Source organism: Malurus melanocephalus, unplaced genomic scaffold, assembly GCF_030028575.1.
Source record: "Malurus melanocephalus ecotype Western Australia unplaced genomic scaffold, MMel_1.1 scaffold_99, whole genome shotgun sequence".
Lineage (NCBI taxonomy): Eukaryota > Metazoa > Chordata > Aves > Passeriformes > Maluridae > Malurus > Malurus melanocephalus.
In genome coordinates, this window is record NW_026623331.1 from 1,696,932 (window position 1) to 1,717,957 (window position 21,026).

A 21,026-nucleotide genomic window follows, 5' to 3' on the forward strand; every position below is an offset into this window, starting at 1 on the left:
CCTTCCCGCCCTTCCCGCCCTTCCCGCCGGCCTCTGAGGGGACACACCGGGAGCCGCCATGAAGATCTGGAGCTCGGAGCACGTGTTCGGGTGAGGGGGCCGGGCGGGGAGGGCCGGAGGGCGCGGACAGACCCCCGGGCGCGCTTCACCGGGCTGGGCTCTGCGGGATGAGCCGSGCTCCGCCGGGGTGACGGTGGAAATAGGAATGCTGCGGGCGCGGCCGAAAGAGGAGGAGGAGGGAGGCCGGGAACGGGCCGCGGCAGTGCCTGTCTTCCATCCCTCGAGCTCCTTCCTGGCCCTTCCCTAGAGCTTCCCTACCTCGGGAATAGCATTCCAACTGGATGGAGTGGTTGAGCTGGCCCGACAGCGTGATGGCTTGATAAACGACTGGCTGTTTAAGGAAAAATAGYTTTCACACTATAAATAAAAATAAATCCGAAACTACTGATGTAGTCGATGATGTATTCCAAGGGGGATGGACAGTGACTGTGTCCCTTAGCCTCAGGTACTGCCGCTGAGGTGCCCAGCAGCCAGCTCTCTGAGTAAGTGCTCTTTCCATCAGTGCTTTTCTCCATGGAACGTCGCTCTGGTCATCCACACTAGYCCTTATGTAGCGAGGAAACAACAGGGAAAATTATCAGTAGGTGTGTAACAAGSTGTACCAGGGAGCTGACCTGGAGGGCTCAGCAGTGCCAGTGCAGCTCTGGGAATGCCACCGCCGATGACTCCTCTGCTACAGGTGTCCTGAAAGTATTGAAGCCCGAAGAGCACCGGGGGTGATAGCTCTTAAAACATTTACAAAATATCCCAGATTTCTTTAATTACCTCAACTGAATTCTTTGCACTGATGCAGATACTCGGTGCCCAACCTCAGCATTGGTCTGGTGTAAGTGAACTGTGGTTTTTGACATGAAGTATCAGGCAGAGGCTGCTAGAGCATGACGCAGCTCCTGASTTTGAGATGAGTATCTGTCGCTTAGGGAATGCAAAAGCTATTTTTATTTGTCATTTTCTCATCAAGTTCTGTATTAGAACATCCCCATTTTATGGCGTAATGTGTGTRGGTGTAGGTAGTTCATTTGAATGGCTAATAAAATACCGTTGTTCCTTATCAGATCTCTGACTCAATCTCTTAAGGGCATTTAAGAGAATTTTGTCATTTTTGATTTGTGTATCTTYTGTTGATGGAAGTGTATAGTAACTGAAGATGGAACAAAGAAGAGTCCTCCAGATCTCCTTCTGCTGCAGSAATTGAGGGCTATTATTTCTCTTGCTTGCACCAATAAAGCTTTCTGTCACTTTTCTTATTAGAAAAATAACTTACTTGTCTACCTTTCTGTTTGCTCTTCWGTCAGTGCCCTTCTGTACCAGTCTATTTTAAGACTAAAATAAAATCCATTTAGGGCCCTAAGTGCAAGTCTTAAGTACAAGTTGGCACCCCTAAACCTTCTTAAGTTAGATACCAATTGTTGAATTTTTAAACATACCTTTAAAGGCTGWAAGGCTCTCATGCCAGGGCAGTCAGTTATTCTGAATATAGAAGTAATAAGGGATGGAATTTCTGTATTGGATCAAGCCTGTGATTYCTGTAGCCTCCTCTGTTTTACAAGGAAATGTCTGGAAGTACCACAAGGGCCATGTGAACCATCTTGCCTTGAGTAGCACTCGTACTCCGATGCCAGGAGTTTGAGGTTATCCAAATTTGTTCAATAAAAACAGTTCAAGAAGAATATCTATAAGTGGAATTCATGCTAATAAACTGCTGGAGGCAGTAGTGTAGGTGCAGATGTAAGACTGTGAGTTGATGGGGTTTCTAAAAATCTGTTTCTTTATTTTGAACTTCCCAATTATCCTTTCTTTAGTAGAATTTAATTTCACTTTGCTTTTTTTTTTTGCTGTAGGAAGAAGCAGAAGCTATTGATTTCCTCTTTAGTTTATTTGATATGCTTAGAATTACAGAAGAATTTCTGGATTGGACTCCTGGAGGTCATCTAGTCCCTCTTCTCAGAGCAGGGCAAGCTTAAGTGTTAGATTGGGTTGCTTTCCTGATTAAGTTCTGGAATGAGCTGAGATTTCCACCATCTCTGTGAGCACTGCTTGGAATGTCACTTGTAGCAATGAGTGACTGTTGCCCCTTGCCTTCATTTTTCTTAGTCTTGCGTTAATTATTCCTTGGTTCACTCTGGAGAAATGAATTTATTTTTTCTTCTGTTTGTGTATCAGTACTTTCTTATTGCCTTTCTAAGCTTAACTGTATTCCAAAGGGACTTCTGGGAGCTATGAATTTGTACAGCATGCACTATATTGCACAACCTATATCCTGATTTAGTATCATCTGAATACTTTAGATTGAATACAAAAYAGTTACAGATACTCTTGTCTCTTCCTTTTACAGGCATCCCTGGGATACTGTGATCAAAGCTGCTATGAGAAAGTATCCCAACCCAATGAATCCATGTGTGGTAGGAGTAGATGTCCTCAACAGAAGCTTGGATAACCAGGGGAGGTTGCACAGCCATCGTCTTCTCAGCACGGAGTGGGGATTGCCCAGTATTGTAAAAGCGGTACATTTTTGYGTCCTTCATTCTTTATTAAGGGTGTGATGCACTTTTATGTCATCCTCTGAATTGGAACTGTCTTCTAAATGAAAGATTAAATTTGTGTGTCTGTAAATGCCTTCCAGGCTGGTCTGTGCCATGCTCTATGGCTGATACAATCTAAAATGAAGTCTTGCCACTGATCACAGTTATTTGGTATCCATGAATTACTTATTTATTTGGGGTCACTGAGAACTTGGCATTTGTGTGTTTTAAGGTTCAGTTTGTTTGATATTTAACATTTTTTTCCCCTTCAGATATTAGGAACAAATAGAACTCTGACTTACATCGAGGAACATTCTGTGGTAGATCCRGTGGAAAAAAAGATGGAGCTTTGCTCAACTAATGTGAGTGGTGGCTTAAGAAGTTTCTGGTAATTAGTTCTGGAAGTTGAATGTTTTGCTCTTAACATTTAGATTTGAAATGTGTCCATGTCTTTCATCTGAGGCAACAATTTCCATGTCTTAGTCAGTGTCTTAGATGACTATTCTTCTTTTTTTTTCCTTCTCATAAATAGGAAATTTAAATACTTCATCATCAAACATTTATGATTCTGTTTTTAATGCAAGGTTATTTTTCAGAATGCATGTAAAATAGTTAGCCTTTTAGATTAATGAGTTCTGCCATTTGCAACTAAAGTTTTAATGTGAAAATTCTTTTTTCATAGAATGTTAATGAAGTATTGTGCTATATTTTGGTATCCTGGGAACTCATAACTGTCAACCTCGTAAAATGAGGTTGTCTGTAGGAGGGCCTTGTTTCTGTACAAGAGGCATTGTCTTTCCTTAGTATTAATTTTCTGTCTAGTCCAGGTAGTGTTACAGTGGAGGAGCCTTTCTGAATCGCTGGTTGTAAATCAGACTCGACATTCAGAGAAAGCTGTTAGTGCTCTGTGCTGTGAATGGGAACTTTGAAATAATTAGATCAATGATAGGAGAAGATACATCACCMTTTATAGGTCTTTTTATTGACTGTGTTCTGGGTTTTATATTCTGTGTACACTCTGACATTAAATTGAGTGCTCTGCTATTGAGTAGTGCTGCTGATAACAGAAAAATGAAAGATGGGAAGTGAGTGTTTCAGCTCTGTTTTTCTTCTTAAGATTACTCTCACAAACTTGGTGTCTGTTGATGAGAGACTGGTTTACACACCTCATCCAGAAAATCCAGAAAAGTAAGTAGGGATATTTGTGTGCATTTTCGTGTATCGGAGACAATTTGTTATTCCAGTTYAGCTTAGGTGTTAACCTTTCTTTATTCTCTTACAGGACTGTGCTAACTCAAGAAGCAATTATTACTGTTAAAGGCATTAGTTTAAGCAGTTATTTGGAAAGCTTGATGGCAAACACAATTTCTTCTAATGCCAGAAAGGTACATCTTTATTCTATTTTCTCCCTCTTTCCCTACCCAATAGTTCTTTTTTTTTTTGAAATAGTAATTGTCAATGTGTGTGTTGAATGTAATAYTTATTTTACTATTATGGATGTAATATTTAATTTTGCTAGATTTCGTGTTTGGTGTTTCAATTGATTTTTAATGAACCTCAGAAAGCAGAGTATAGTTTCCAAAAGTATGAAACTTTTGTTAGTTTCATATTTAGTCACTTAGTCACTACTAAATCTTTGGKTTTTAATTAGAATTGCACAGCAGAACAAAAAAACTTGTATGTGTGTGCTGCAGTTACAGATAGCATGCAAACTGTATTGGTTGGGGTTTGGTTTTTTGTTTTTCAAAGTACCTTTTTAAGYACTAACCTCCTATTTCTAGGAGTTAGTGCTAGCAGAGAATGTAACTTGGCTTTCAGCCTTTATAATGTGGATTTATTAGTTAATACTGCCATATTTTCTATGCTGCTTTGTCAGTTGTTCCAGTTCCTATCCATTATTGAGCTGTCTCCTTGCCTTTGGCTGAAAGTAATGTAGTGTAAGSAGAAGCATATTCTTTGAGGAGGTGAGGCTGTGCTGACTCTCCTGGGTGACACTGCACTGACTCCGCTGTCCTGTGCTTGCTTTTTCTATTGGCTTGCAGCCATGGACTGCCCTTCAGCACAGGCAGAGCTGTGGGAGTGCTTGTTCTTGGGCACTTCATCCTACAGTTCTTTGGGGAAGAAATAGAATTGCTAGAGAAGCAGGATGAGTGCACCTGGAGTTTGAGATTGTGCTCTGCATTGCTGGAGAGGTGCAGCACAGTGGGAATCTGGCTCAGGTAACTCCTGCTATGCCAGAGATCCTGTGCTTTGGGCAGCCCTTCATCCTTGTGAGGCTGAATGCTCATTGACCAAGCCAGTGTAAGCTAACTTGGTAGGACAAACTAGACAGAGAAAATAAAGTCTCCTTTTCCACCCTTCTGTGTGCTTTCCTAGGGTGGGTGGAAAACATGTTAAAATCAGGGGATGGGGAAGGAGTGATGGGTCCTTTCTAGACACTGAAGAGTACCTTTACCTAGCTGGGTGCTTTCTGTGTTTGTTTGAAATGGAAAGTATTTCAGTTAAATTACAGTTCTGTTCTGATCTGGTTTCCATTAGAAGTCTGTGTGGGGTGTATATTCTTGAAAGAGAGGAACAAATCCTGGCTCACAACCAAACTTCAGGCTGACCCAGAGGTGGCAAAGCCCTGTCTAGTTGGCTGGTGTGCCACATCAAGTTAGACACATTTAAAAATGCTGGCCAAATTCCTCTTGAGGCATTGGTTACATTTGCATGTCCATATTGAAGTCAGACAAACTAAATATTTCTTGGTACCTGTTGAGGTGCTGCTTGTGAGAGAGCTCAATTTCTTTTAAAGGTTGTACGGTTCTGCCATTTTCAAGGAACACACTGGCTCACAAGCTTCTTGCAAATCAGAAAGAGCTTTTTGTCCTGAGTATTTCACTGAAAAGTCTCTAGAGATTTTGAACTTTGTGGGAATTTTTAATTGCTGGTACCARCCCTTTCTTTACTAGCTAGTATCTACTGGGCTACTACCAGCTTTTGTATGCTGTGTTGTGCCTCTGTGCTCTAAGCACCCCTCTTAAACTTCATGACAGTTACTGAAAAATGTTTCRTTGTTCTGAAGAAAAGGCAATTATTGAGATTTTGCTCTGAGGTAGCAGTGGCAGRTGATGCATTATTATTTTTAATGATGATGAAAAAATAATTTGCGGTTTGTTGTAATTTTTTTTGTGTTACTGTAGGGGTGGGATGCTATTGAGTGGATAATTCAAAATTCTGAAAGCGCTCTAAGCTAGCAGTTCTCCACACCTGGAGTTTGTACTAACTAGTGGTAATGCCAGCATTCTATTACTTGGTACAGCATTTCAGCTTTCTAGCAAATATGTGCATGGACTGTTGTCACGTGGGTTTCATAAATTACCCTGCATGTCTGTTTTACACACATTGCATACAGGAATGGCAGACCTGTTCACTGCACTGCAGTTGTAGAGGGTGAGCGTAGCCCCAGTCCAGGCTGGATCCCTTAACCCGTGCTTGTGCCACTGGGCAGCCAACTTGYTGCAGCCCATCTCGTGCCACACAGTCTTGCTTACAGCTTGAGGACTGCAGCCAGCTAGGGATGTGAAGGAGTCCCTCCACCAAGTGTTTGTTCTGGTCCTAGTTTCTGTGATTTCAATATATAAAGCTTGTATTTAAAGAATTTTATAAATTGCTAGTAAGTGGAATTGGCATTATAAAAATGAAACAGAATTGTGTTCTTAGGATATAAAATTGATTTCTTGAAACAGGTTGCCTAACAGGGATAATCTTTTGCATAKCAGAATTGTATTTGCTTTTCTTCTGCCTGACAAATAGTGTTGCCCTTCTGAGGAAATTTGTGCAAGGCTTGAAGCTGTCAGGATGCCAGACTGTTCCTGYTTTTCATTGGTCTTGTAGTTATATTCATTTTGGTAGTGAAGGGTCCCTGCAGTGATGTGGCTATGAACAAATCTGAGTTCAGGGTGGAGAGAACTGAGTGCATTTGCCTCTGAGACCTCTGTGCAGATTTTTTTCCTTCCACTAGTCAGTGTAGCTTGTCCCTGTCATTCCTGTACTGGCTTCTGCTTCAACCAATAAGATCTCATAAAAAGAAAGAAATCCATTTTGCTGCTTCTCCTAGTTAAGAAAGTCGGGCTTTTTACACTGCTTACTCTGAGATCTGTGTATGCCGCGAGTGTTTGCTTTTACGTTCCCATTCCACTAAGCTTTTATGGCTGTTTTTTTCTGGAAAACATCAACTACAAAGGCTCAGCACTTATCAGTCACTTAAGCTCTACCAACAAATCTTCATATGCAGCGCTTGTTTTGCCAGACATGTCATGCTGCTAACACCTGCAATAATGAATAACACAACCTGCATGCCTGGGGATGAATGTGCTTGCTTAATKACTTACTGCAGAACTTGTTGGACAGTATGAGACTTCATAGACAATCCTCTGTCAGATTTTTTCTGATAACTGGGTAGTTTCATGGCACTTGGAGGCTTTGCATCTGTTTGAGATTTCTAACTTAATTTCCTGTGCAGAATGTTCCTGAGGTCTTCCTTGCCAAAATCATGAGTTTATTCTTAGCTGCAAAATATGGCATGTAGTATATGCAGGTCTAAAGAGATATATAGAGACGTATGTGCTCTCAAAAAGTGAAGGAAATATCTTGGTACTCTGGTTGAATRTCATGGATTTTTAAATTAATTTAGCTTATCAACAAAGATATCAAGTAAAACACAATGATGTAATTGTTTCGAGTCAGGGCATGAAAATAATCTCAGTATTTTTCTATGGAGCATTTTCCATGGCAGGGTTATTTGTCCTTCTGGCAAGTCTTCTTTGAGCAATTAGACAAACAYAACATCTAAGCTGTTGGTGTCTTGGTACTGTGTGCCTGTGTCACCTCAGAAAGGATATTTAAACCTGACTTCTAAATGTCCAAATGCTTGCTTTACTGAAAGATGATTCCCCCTCCCTGTCCCCCCCCTCCCCCCTTTTTCCCTTATGGAGCGCTCATCTCAGTTAATTCACAGCAGGTTACAACTTGTTGCTATGCAGTAGCCTTCCCCGTGTCTTTTATTCATACTTCCCTGGCATTCTCAGGTCTTGCACAGCCTTTGGAGAAGGTGGAAGTTACTACCTGCTGAAGAGTGGTCACTTTGGTGTTCAAATGGAAGGAGTTCAGAAGTTAAATCGTCCCCTTYTAAGGTCTTTTATCAGCAGCCCATACCTAAAGTGGACAATTTCAACAATGCTTTCTTGAATATTATTAAAAYATTTTAAAGGCATATCTTGAACTAATTAACTTAAACGTCCTAGTTTCTGAGATAATTTAGGGTAGAGCTGAATCTCTCTTTCTGAGCCTTGATCAGGAGTTGAACACTTTATTGTGATACCTGGATGACTTTTCTCAGTTTAAGGACTGCCTGCCAGTGCAGAAGCAGAAATTACTGTTTATTCTGTGAGTTCCTGTAACATGGAAAACCCGAGAAAAAACCGAGTCAATCCTTCACTGACCTCAGAGAGGGTCTTGAGATAACTGTGCTCCTCTTCATAGTAAAAGTAAAACTTTATTTATTTTAATAGGTTACACTTTGCACTTTGGGTCTGGGCTTTTCATATTATTCCAGAGTAGTGTTTCTAGCCTGGGAAAAAATTCTTCAAGAGTATATGAGCTTTGTTCTGACATTCTTTTTTCCTTAGGTTTTCAAAGCTGCTTMTGTAGATTCTTGTTCATGCTTAGTGGTCTGTAGAGGACAATAGCAGGTTCTGGACACTATGAGGTTTCTGTGCACTATATAATTTTTAATGTATACAACAAAATTAGCACATCACAGTTTGCGTGTGGAGGACAGTGTTCTTCCCCCTTTCTATCAGCCTCTGCAGAGGGCTTGAACAATGGCTGTCCTGAACATTTGTGACTTTTTGGGCTGAAACCTTTATCTCCAGAATTCTAGAYTTGGCCAGAGCCATGTGGCTCCCACTTACTGCTCTCCACTGTTTGTACTTCTTATTCTTAGTAGAGTAATAGAGGTGAATGTCTCTTGACTTCTGTTTAAGTGAAAAAAGGCCAAGTGTTTTCCTGGTCTGTTCCCATCTGCTTGCTTTGGCAAAAGCTGCTGTTCTCAGACTGTAGAGCTCTAAAATCTTGCACTTTTGTTTCATTAAAGTCCTCTCTATTTTCTTGTCTGCATTGTGCTGCTGGCCACATCTTGTGGTCATTGGGGTGCAGCTGCTACAGGGTCTTCTTAAGGTAAAAAGTTTTTGACAGGCTTATTGTCCATGGTTCTCCAGCTCTTACTGAAGACTGCCTGTCAGTTCCTAGAGTGAGGCATTCCCATCSCTTGATATAAAATGTGTAACTCCAGTCTCTAATTGGTCTGGTTTAGATGCTGAAAAGTTGCTGTGTAGGAACATTGATTTCAGTGTGCATCCACTTCTGAACTCTTGATAGGTATCAGATCACTTAGTTGCTATTTCAAAGAGGACTTTAAAGACTTTCTTTGTCCTGGATCTTCTCAAAAACTGTCCGTATTACTTGTTTAATGAAACTGAAAACAGTACCTTGATTTTGCCATAAATCTGCTGATACTCTTTGGGTGGTGGGAGCAGTAAACAGCAAAAACAGCAAATCTCTTGGGTAAGGAAAYTTAATAGTTGAGTTAGGCCTTCTGCCTCGGTGTGCTAATGGGAGCTCACACCTGCACTGCATTTGCTKCTGGCTTTGGGGTGAAGCAAATGCCTTTGCAGTGAAGTTCCCATAAGWAGATGCTAAGAAATTATCAATATAATCTGGTATCAAACTATGCAGGGCATGGCACTGATTTTAAAACAAGTTTCATGTCTGACAGAGGAAGAACTATAGAAACATGAGCAGTGGTGGTATGTCTGTTCTGATCCTAAATTCCTGTGTTTTTCTGGCAGGGTCGGGATGCCCTGGAGTGGGTGATCAGCAAACTAAACACAGAACTGGAGGAGCTGAAGTCCACGCGTGAGGGGATAAAACCAGCCATGGCAGCAGCGTCCATGGAAACATAAAGCCAAATATTTGGGTTCACCAAATAAAACCAAGTAACTGACAGAAAAGTCTTATTCTGCAGACTGCTCTGTAGARCTCCCTCCAAGGCTGATCTGCAGAGGTTTTGTACATTTATGAGAATACTGGATCAGTGGAAAAGTAACSTCATCCATCATCTCCACAGCAGCTCTTGATGCCTACTGAAGATTAAATTGACCTCCTGCAGATGCTCTTCTCATTTAAACAGTTTATGTTTAATACTGGAAACAAATCATTTAGCACATTTAAAGCAGCCTTAATGTGCCTTTTTAAACAAAGGTAGAGGGCATGTTGTATTTACACCATCAAATGGAAAASCTTGAAAAGAATGCATGTGTGGGATTAGGGGTTTTCTGTATGAACTTTTGTTCTGAGAAGGGCTGMTAGGTCCTAGAGCACTGAGTTTTGTCTGATTTGTAATCTGATAGYGTCTTGGCCAGTCAAAGGGTACTACATGACACAGAACATGATACTGTACAATTTGATATTTATCTAGACGATCATCTTGAAAGGCTACAACTTATCTGGAACTAACTCTTCCTAGGCTGTTTAAATGTGCTACCTGAACATGACACACAGATACTTTACCTCTTAGATGTTTGTATCCAAACAAAGATAAAGTTTCTATTGATGCTAATAGCCTAAAATAGTTTTTTTTGGTGGGGAGAAGGGTATAATTTATTTCCTTATTTATTAATTTGTACTAGTTCCTCTCCTCCCTATGAGGACAGCAGTAGTGATTATTGGAAGGTGCTGGAAAATACTTATTTCTTTCTAAGAAGGGTACTTGTATGCTACTTGAATGAATAGACCATGCTGTTCCACTGGTCCTTGCTCTTCACATAATGTCTTAACTGAGGGAGAAATTGATGCAATAACCAGAAGAATTGAAATGAAAAATGTGCAGAAAATTTTAAATCCAAATGATAAGGTGTCATAAACAAAACTTTTCATTCCCTGAATGKAGAAAACAAGAGAACAAGAACAACAAATGGACTCTTCTTTCTGAATGCTTTCTGTTAACTACTACCAGTGTAATTGAATTTTTTCAACGTTTTTCCACATGGGTACAAGATGGTTTTAAAATCCTTTTAAATTCTTCTCATTATCTGGAAAAATACTGTAGTAACTGCAGAGAATGTTTCCTATTGAATATGCATAAATATATATTGGTAATGACTAACTTTGTCTGATGTTTACAGAATTGTCATGTTTGATCCAGATGTAGTATCTGTTTCTCAGATAACCCTGTTAGGGCATTTTAACTTATTTTTTGGTGTGCACACAAAGTGAAATAAATGTTGCAAGGATGTTTACTGTTCAAGTGGTAAGCATGTGCTTAGGAAGTTGTTAAAGAGCATGAGTAACTTCTGAAAAAATAGAAGAGTAAAATGTTGGTCACTGTTTTGATCTGATAATTTTAATGTGTCTGTGGCTTAAGGGAATTTTCAGCATTCATATTCTGGTTAGTTTGAAAGTAAACTTCAATTTGGGTGTAACTAAATTATGTGATCCTAATGAATAAACCTACTTTTAAAAATGTGTCTATTACTTTAAAGCCCTTAAATAAAATAGCTAATATTTGCTATTTTTATGTGAATCTAAAGCCCTTCTTCATTTGGAACAGAAACTTAGAACTTACAGCAGTCCCTGAATAGAAGATACACTGGATAGCTTTGGTGCAGGTCAGTTGTCTCCTCAGGAGTGATGCCACTTCCTAGGTGAGGAACATAGATGTTTTAGCTCCTGGTGGTGTTCTGCTAGGAGGAGAAATGCAGCTATGGCAGGGCTCTGAAAAAAAAAAAAAAGTGTGTACTTTTGAAAACCTGTGCTGCAGCATTTCTATCCATGTCTACTGGAGGTGATGAAAACACGACTGGCAGCAGGGCTGGAAAAGCCTTTGGAGAGGTTCCTGTATTGTTCTGGTTTGGGAGAAGACTTGTCTAAAGCTGCTTGTTGCACCTGAAATGAAAGGTTTGCTTAATGTTGTCTTAAGGCTGGCTGACTTGTGTATAGCCATTCAGCACCACTTGGCTTCCCAGAAAAGTCACCATGGGCTCTCTGGAGCTGAACTCTGCCACACCCTAAGGACTGCCCCAATTGCACATCAATTTTCTGGATTACTTTGTGACAMTTTGTTTCCTTCTTGCAGAAACTAATCTTTATCTGCTTCTGTTGCAGCATCTCCTTTCTGTGTCATTCCCGGCTGGTTTTGGGTGGCTTTCACTCCACAATTTCATGCCACTTAGGAGCTATGTGGCTAATTGCTTGATTTTCCAATCTGCTGCTCCRCTTGCCAAGGATCAGCACCTTTCCTACTTGGGCTCAGTCCTCTCCTGCTTGTCTCTAGGCTAAAGGAGAGTGGGGAARCTTTGGGTAGGAAAGACTTATTTCTTCCAGAGGCCAGTTCTGTCACTTAGAAGCCTGTCATCTTAGTGGTAGGGGACAGTTGTTCATCCATGGGATTATTGGTCTTCCTGTGGTTGCTCATTTTGTCAACGTGTACAAAGGACCTTGCAGTGGGTCACACAGGGACCAGGTGGGCTCCAGTGTTTAGCAGATSAAGTGGTTCTTAATTTCCCCTAAAYKTTCCTGGGCAGTTTTTACCCTTCTGCTTTCTACCTGTATTGTTTGTATAGAGGGCTTCCATTCTTTAMTTGGCCACGTGACTGATCAGATCAATTGGATCTGGTGGGATCTCTAGCTCTGTATGCTGTCTATGCTGTGCATAACCCTGTTTTTGAAGCATTCCAATTCCCATTCCATAATCTGAGTTAGTCCGTGAAGCAAAAAAAATAACCCTATCTTTGGAATGATTATTTTGGTTGCTCCTTAGAGAAACTCCTACATCTTTTCTTTCTTTAGACTGGAAATGGCTAAAAAATGTTTCTGAAGTCAGTTTTGTATCATGTGCATTGACTGAGCTGTTAAAGATAGAAAGCTGCATGTAAGGGAAAGTGTTAGGCTGCTTGTGGGAACAGCAGGGTGCAGCTTTTTGGATTGGAGCAGGAGGAAAAGAGTATGTAGGAGGAAAAAATGTGTGAATCAGAAATGGTGTGAAGTCAGTGCTTATTTACTCGGAGGGATCTTGAAGTGCTGGGGACCAAGCAGAAGAAAGTTCAGTGCTTGTAACTGTTAATATGTAGCAAATGCYATTTYGAATAATGATTCTGCACTTWGARTGTTGAAAATAGAACTGAAGTTGGRTTTTGTGAGTTGTGAGAGGGAGGCTGTTTGCAGCAGCTGTTCAAGATGCAGGTTGGTGTTTCTCAGCTGCTGGGTTGCAATTCAAGGGAACCAGAGCTGGGGTGCAATGTAGGGAGGTGGTTGGATTTTAAGAATTTGGTGCCAGCACATCAGGTCTCCAGATTGGACAGAAGTGTGGCTGCTTCCCCAGTCCCGGCAGCTGCATCACACACGCCCACTGTGGAAGGAAGAAGATTGGAARAGCTGGTTCCTGACTGTGGGGGAAGCAGCAAGGGAAGGCAGGAGCYGTGGTTTCCAGAGCATGGCAACCTGGACATTTTGGTTCTTGACCCTGAAGGATTTTAAGATGTTTAAGGTACCAAACTCGACCTACACTGGCTTCTGTTTGGTATCTGGTTTTCATGCTAGTGGAAGGTCATGTWAGTAACAAAAGGCATTAACTTAAAACAGTGTAGTCAAATAGTCTGGTGTGTAATTAAACATTTCTTTTTTATTTTGGCCCTGTGCCAGCATGAGTTGTCCATGCTTCCCCATGCTTCTTACTTCTTTTCCTCCATCAGGTCAGCAGGCACAACGGAGGAAAGTTCGTATTTGTTGACAACAGGCAAGCCTAGTGAAAACTCCTATATCCTATATCCTCCTCTATTTTCCTATATCCTCCTAAATCCTGGAAAGATTTCCTTAACATAGGCAAAGGCGCTGAACTGCAGCAGATGGTGCCGGGAAGTGTTGCAGAGCACAGATTGAACACTGATGTATCCGACAAAGTACCAATGTAGCATTGACTAAGATGACCGGGGAAGTTCCTTCATGTGGCACTTCATTCCGATCCTCGGGTGGAGCAGTGGGTAGGGAACACCTTTCCTATTGTTGTACCTTCCTAGATAGTGARCCACCGAGGGCAGGGCTGTAAATTGTCTATGAACCCTCTGGTGCTATTCAAAATACATGCCATGTGYAGTTTAAACAAACACTTCTGCGTGTAACTGTGTAATATGTGATGGACTGTTGTTTGTCTGAAAAGGCTGCAAAAGAATAATTTCCATTAGTCTGTGCTGGGTRAGCAGCAGGAACCAGTACCAGTCTCCCTGGAACTCACTGTAAGCCACATACTGTGCAAAATCTCTGCAGGCGTCCTCTGGGCCTGGCCTGATAACTCCACTTGGGACTGCAGCTGCTTCATTTTGCATTAGAACAGGCAAGACTCACCTAAAACCATTAGCCTTGACTTGTAAATAAGACCTTATTTATCTAATAAACTATTTTCTTATCCCACCAATACTACTTGCCACCTGTCACAATCATGCAGGTTACAAGCTAAACCTTTTAATCGCAGCTCCAGGAAGCAGGYCATGCTTTCACTATGGATTTGTTCAGTGAAAAGGCATTTTTGTGAAGCACAAGTCCCGTCCTTTTAATTTTTCCACAGCTGAGGTGATTGAGGTATGATTCTCATTTTACTGGAAGGCACCTGCAAGTGAAATGATCAGTAAGGGCTCCTAATTTGGGGCCCTGCTGATACAGTACCTTCCCTTTTACTCTGCTATAATTTTGTTTCTGACCTAGTTAAGATMTGCAGCATCTAAGGTTCAGGGTTCTACCTGGCCAAACAAATATGCAACATGGCCTTGCCAGCTGGGGTCTGTAAGAAATGGTGCCCATGGTCTTCCGAGTTTGCTCAAGAAAGCAAGAGCAATGCAGTAATTTTGAAGAGCTTTTTATTAGCAATGCATAAACAAGAAATTGCATTTCAGTACCACATAACATGGAAACAAGCAGAAGACAATTCTGTTGCCTTTGTCAGTTAGAGCTGATGCCCCTGGTGTCCCTGAAGACGCGCAGACGGTACATGCACAGTGACAGCACAGAGGCAGGGGAAGCTCAAAAGGGAAGGGATTGTGCTTTAGGCCTGTTCACATCCAAAAAGTGCATCTCCTGTTTGGGATTTTTTTTTTCCTTTATTAAAGAAGGGAGTTGGGGAGAGGGAACCAGCTTTAACAGAAATACAGCTCAAAATCCTTTCTCATCTTCATTTTGCTTTTGATTCGCAGGTAATGTAACCACCAGCTCTTCAATAGGAACACGCCCACCTGAAATGCCTCAGCTAAAGTTGGGTCCTGGTCTCTGCCTCTCCTGAAAGCTGGGCCATAAGAGTGCTGCCWCTTTACAGATCTGTGTTGTAAGCTAAAATCGTGCTTATTTCCACCAGATTTTGGAAGCCAGCCTTCTGCAGAAGTTACACAGTCATGCCACATCTTAATTCTAGATTTAGCAGGTTCCTGAACTCAGATTTCTGAAATCCAGTTTAACAATCCCACAGTGCACTATCCAGCCCAGGGCCTGTYCTGCAAAAGCCCAAGCATTGCTGGTTCCCTTTTCTAAGCACTGGTGTCACTGGTTAGAGAAATGCAGAGAGGACCTCAAGTGGAAACACCTTCAGCTGCACTGGAGGCACCAAATATATATTTTTTTCATACTGGGTGCTCTTATGGGTTGTTTTATAAAAATCAAATGTATCAATACTCAAACAGGTCTTTTTCAGCTGTGAGTTTAAAGTAGTAGCTTGGCACCTTCAAAGATTATCAGCTATATTTTTAAATTACCTATATTGAGGTCTATCCTCAAGGGTCTGTTCCAAAGGGCTTACTCTAGAAATGTTCCACAGAGCTCATCTCACAGACCTTTGCAGACTGCAGCAGCTCCTGTCATTACCTGAGGAGAGAGAGCCTGGGCTACCTCACATCTGACAGTTCAGCCAGGCACTGCCACTGCAAAATAACCTGACCAGGGAAGAAGCTGGAAAGTTTCTGGATTGGCTATTATTGCAAATAAACAAACTACTGCTGCATAAATTTTGCCATGTCTATTTGATACCTCTTTAGCTCCATTTCTTGATTACGCCCCATGACATTTGTTGAGTGCAGACCTATAGTAGAAAATTAATTCTCAAGTCTTGGCTTGTCAAAGTATCATAAAGTTTCACCTCTCTGGAATTTGYTTCACCTGGGAGCACTGAAATTGTTTTCAAGTACTAAAAGCAGATGGAAACTTGCACTACAGGATCTTTTCAGCTCTGAGCACTCAGCAGMAGCTCTGAAAATTCTTTAAACACTTTGTATTCACTTGGAAGTCTCTTTTAGCAGCTGGGGACCCTGGGACACTGAGCAGCTCACAGCTTGTGCCAGGGCAGCTGAGCAACAGGGGCAGCTCTGGGATTTTTCAGCATCGAGGTGAGGGCATAGGGAAGGTCCCAGGCTGTCTCTGCTCTGAGCTGCTGGAGCTCACAGGTGCTGTGCAACACAGGGGTTCTGTGGCTTTTGTGCAGGCTGAGCTAATGCCCCTTTGCTGTGGTTATCCTACAAGGAAATTCTGGGGAACAATAGTTTCAAGTACCCAAAAAATCTGAAACACAGTATTAAAAATCAGACAAACAATGAAAGAGATTTTTATAGCTGGAATAGGTATTCATAAAATTCTCAGACTGGCCTTAAGATACACAYATACAAAAGAAGAAATAAACCAGAGCAGCTCCAAGTTATCAACATGRCAACAGTATAAAATTTTCTGGTAACACGAACATAATCCATGTGCTGTAGCACCAAAGTGTAGAGTTGCAGCACCTTTCTCTCATGCCTGTGTGCTGTCACTGTTTCACGGATGAGACTGAGCTGTAAGACAGACATTCCTAAGAGTTGTGCAGAGCTGCTGGATGAAGTAAAGCAGGAAGGCAGCAATCAGGAGATTAAAGTTGGAGGTTCTAAATTAGTTTTAACCTATAGAGCATGCAGCCAGGAACTAACCAGGGAAGCCGATGCTGAACTTGACTGGGGAAAAAGGGATGCTCAGGAGAGAAGAGAGAACAACRTGAAAGTTGTGATAATAATCAGCAGTGTTCTCTCCACTTCAGGTTTAAAAACTGAACCAGATCCATCGAAAACCTCTCCAAAAGAGAGTCGGCATTTCTCTCCCAATGATGAGGGAAGGATGGAGATTTCCCAAAGCCTGTACTACATGCAGGACAAACGTGCTGCCTCAGGTACAGCCTGCCAGTGTTGGAAGCAGCAGCACACTGGTAACAGAGGGAGTTGGCTGCAGATGACAACGAGGAGCTAATCACATCACTGGGGTTAYACAAGCAGTTTTTATTGCTATTCTAAGGGTACTTGGACAGGTTTTCATCCCTTCATGCAGCCCAGCCAGTGTTCAGCTGTTATGCAATCATTTTCGTTAACAATTCTTTGCCAAAAGAAACATCTGACTGATCTTACAAAACTGTAAGAGCATGAAAAAGAGAGAGATAGAACCTTTAAATCAGCTTCCACATGAATAATTAACACAGACAAGGGTTATAATGGAAAGGCATTTTATTTTCACCAGGTAACACCCCTCCCTGTATAAAGGAAGTAATGGAGAAAGAGAAAAAAAAAACCCCAACAACCCCCCAAAACACTACTGTYACCATGAACACTTGAAAGGTCAGGTCTGACAGCTGCAGCAAAAGCCTGCTCACATCTTCCATCATTGCCGTGAGGCAGAGCTGGTTTTGCATTCCCCACAACCAGGTTCACATACAAAACAAGACTGATGCTGCCAGAGGCATTTTTAGCTCCTTGGGTCTCCTACGATATATTTTAACAGACCTTGGGAATACTAATAAAGCTAAAAAAAAAGAAGAAAATAATTTTWAAATTCATGGAACAGAGTTCACTGTGCTAGTGCCACGTTCTTTTCAGCAGTAATTCACTCTAAGATGTGCAAACTGTATTAGGGGGCTGAAAGCGTTAACTCTAATAAAAGATAACAGCCAACACACATATAAATARGACTCATTTCCTTTTTAAAACATCATGGGAAAGTCAATTCCCATTGCATGATTGATGGAGACTTCCTAAATATTAATAAATATATTACAGATATTTACAAGCTTCTGATTTCCCCCTCTGACGCTGACGTGAAGTTCAGCCCGTAACTAGGACATGCTGGGCAGCACCACGGGGTGCTGGGCCAATGGCTGCAGTGGATTTGGGATGCTGATGCAGGCAGGGAGGAGATGGAAAGCTAAAAATAGCCCACTCYGCAGAGCCAGGCAACCAGCGAGCTGAGCTCCTTCAGGCTTTCCACAAAAAACCAACCGGCTGCTTTTCCTCTCGYGGAACGAAATGCCAGGATAATGCRGAGCAACTGTGCCAGGAGGARGGGATGGGAGGGAAGRGGAGAGGCAGCCCTCCAYATCATGTTTTCTGGAGCTGYCATAATGTGTGTCAGCAGCCTGGAGGGTTTTTTCCAGGGGAAAAGGGAGGTTGTCCAGACCCTGGCCCATGGCAGCTCTGTGTGAGCAACAGGGAGCCGTCCACACAAYGCTGCATTGTTGTTCAGTGTTTGTGCCCTGCCCAGCCAGCAGAGCCTGCCCTGAGCCAAGGACTTCTGAGAATCCTGGGAAGGCACAGGCTGGATCACAAGGCTCTGCCACTGCCCCAGAGCCACCCCTGGACACTGCCAGAGTGGAGCAGGGCACAGGCATGAAGGACCTGTTCCCCTTTGCACGCTAAGGAGTTACTGAGTCCTTCATCCTGCCTGTTCTACAACATCCCGAATTCCTCTCCGAGAGGAAAGTAAACGTGCTGGATACCCTGCACCTCAGTGGCTTCAGGACACCACAGAAATGGACTGTGAGCAGAGGACTGGGCAGCTGTTACATGGCTGGGGCATCTTGGTGAAAAAYATCCTGACAACAGCAACAACAGGGTAGATGGAAAGTGAGATTTCCTGCATTTCTTTCCGTCTGGTTTCCCGGGTGCACTGTGCAGCAAACGCACGGCCTGGTTTTGGCACAGAAACGACAAAAAGTGCTGATGTGACTGAGATCAGGCGACCCTTCCAACAATAGCAGAACCTTTTCCACCAGCCTGCCTGTGCTGCTCACTGCAATCCTGCATCCCTATCTCATGCCATGACTCCAGGGGCTTTAACATGCAAGACCCTTTTCCAGAGGGATCACAAGGAGAGGGCTGACCTTACGTGGGACAGCAAGGAGGGAGAGCTAGCACTGAGCCCTGCTTTTCCTGTTTGCATTGGTTCAGAAAAAAAAAAAAAAAGAAACTATTTAAATAAGCCCTGCATATGCAAAAATTCTCATTTTTCAAGGGGGCTTTTAACAAAAAAATAAGGATGGCTGACTCCCTGGGAAGGTTTTCAGAGACTTTTACATGTGCTTTTCAAATCAGCCTAAAAGAGATGATATGGATGGCTGCTCCAAAGGCTGCCAAAGGGAGCCAAGMAGCCCCAGTGCCTCCCAGCCTCAGCACTGTGCCTTGCCAGGGCTAGAGGGGCAGTCTGTCCCTTGGGCTTTTTGGACAGAGGAAGCTGTTTGGATTAATACACCTTTAAAATTATGTTATGGAAATCCAGTCCCAGCTACTTTGGAGCAGTTCTGAGGTATCTCTCATTAACTCGAAGTATAGAAATGTTAATAAATAGATCTGAAACTYTTCTGCTATGTCATTCTATAATACACTGCTATATAGATATTAAATATGCTTCAGGGTATTAAAAAATTTATGAAAAAAGTTACAGTAGTTGATTTTCAAGTATTAATAACTTGGCTATGTTAGCTTCTTTTTAAATACCAAAAAGATCTGGCCCCAAATTATTGACTAAACTCTGGCTATGCCTGAATTTAAAAATTAAAAAAAAAGGTATTTTGAATATAAAAAAAAGTGCAAAAAAAGCATGAGATGTCAGTTAACATTGTAAAATTGTTGGAACTTCTAAACAATTAGCCTAGCACTCCCTTGTGAGTGAATTAAACAGGGGGAAAGAATGAAAAAAAGACTAAAAAGAAATTGCTCCCAATCTGAGACWGCATTGTCCCAAATTTCAGCAGAACACAAATTTTTACAGCCAAGTTATAAACCCCAGAAAAAATGGGGTAACTAATGGATATGCTTTCAGACAGAACTATAGCAGTATCTGTGTGCTCCATTATAATACAAATTTACACCTTACTCACTGTTTTCTCTGAGAAACCAAAAGAACAATTTTACATGTATTCAGTTAAAATTAGAAGCCTCCCTTATTTCCCATCCTCCCCATAAACTGTACAACTTTGTCTACTACTAAAATTCACTGCTGCTAGTAGTCATCATCATACATTCAAGATAGAAAGTAAACTACTAAAACCTGCTCAGGAGACACTYGGAAGGACACTAAGGCTTAGGAAGTAAAGCAGCTCGGGGGTTTGGCCGACCACACGGGCAGAGAGCTTTGTCACCTGCTTTGCCCCAGGACACTGACACTGAGGCGTCCCGTGCTGAATCCTGATCTCAAAGCAACCAAAATTGTTCAGAGGAAGATGGATTTGACCAGAGTTGCTTACACCAGGTGCCTGGTGTGCAACATGGCCCTTGGCTGCCCCAATGAGGGCATTCTGAGGGTGGGAACACCAGCAGGACCTACTGTTCGCTACTGTGCTAACACTGACACTCTGCTAGATCTGGTTCTCCACTGGACACCTGCTTTCAGCTCATCTCCTGAAAAATGATTCAAAGCATGGTTAAAAAAAAAGATTGAAAGCAAGAAAAGGCTTTCTCGTTTCGACACACACGTACAAAAGAGGCAACAATTTCAAAGATTGATTTTCTTCCAGCGTGAGCAGCTGACCCTCTGTGCATCATCCTGTACAGATCCAAGCACGGYGCTCTGTGGCTCCGGGAACTGCTGGAGTAGGAAATCCTGTGATCTAATCCAAACCCAAACCAGTCAAGTGGAACGAAGCAACGGGATGATGACTCGCTCCCAGTGACCTTGTTCATGGAATGATGACCTCATGGAGATGGAAGCAAAGCAGAAGGCACAGGGCTCAGATCTCATTGATCGTCCTTTCAGAGGGGCAGTATTCCGAGGTTCCTGGGGAYGACATGTAGAAGGACTGCGTTTTCCTTTTTAACCTGGCTCGCTTGTTGGCCAGAGACAGGCTGCGCCGGCTCGAGTTGATGATTTCTGAGATGAACTTCTTGCAGTCCACGCAAACCTCCATTGTGCTCCAGTCCTCCATTAATTCTTTGGGAAACTCTTCCTGTGACTTATCCACAGACTTGGACCTTGAGGTCAACCTGAAAGGCGAAAAAGCAGGATCTGTCATGCTATTTGGCAGCTTGGCTGTGAGCCCCAGGAAAAATCACACCCGAAAAGCCTGGATTTAAATTGTCCTCC

General features: G+C 42.2%; 2 protein-coding genes across 2 annotated transcripts in view; one reads left to right on the plus strand and one right to left on the minus strand.

Moving 5' to 3' along the window:
• The first annotated feature begins 6 nt into the window (after nt 1–6).
• PRELID3A (PRELI domain containing 3A) lies at nt 7–11,148 on the plus strand. The gene is made up of 6 exons (XM_057368952.1): nt 7–90; nt 2,396–2,564; nt 2,855–2,944; nt 3,700–3,770; nt 3,865–3,967; nt 9,476–11,148. Exons 1-6 carry the CDS (start codon nt 59–61, stop codon nt 9,587–9,589), a joined length of 579 nt encoding a protein of 192 aa, XP_057224935.1. The 5' UTR covers nt 7–58; the 3' UTR covers nt 9,590–11,148.
• A 4,420-nt stretch (nt 11,149–15,568) lies between these two features.
• The window catches only part of SPIRE1 (spire type actin nucleation factor 1), a 127,434-nt gene continuing 121,976 nt past the window's right edge, over nt 15,569–21,026 (minus strand). The window contains exon 16 of the mRNA XM_057368954.1: nt 15,569–20,926. Within this exon, the coding sequence (XP_057224937.1) occupies nt 20,674–20,926 (253 nt within the window). The 3' untranslated portion in view covers nt 15,569–20,673. The remainder of the gene's footprint in view (nt 20,927–21,026) is intronic.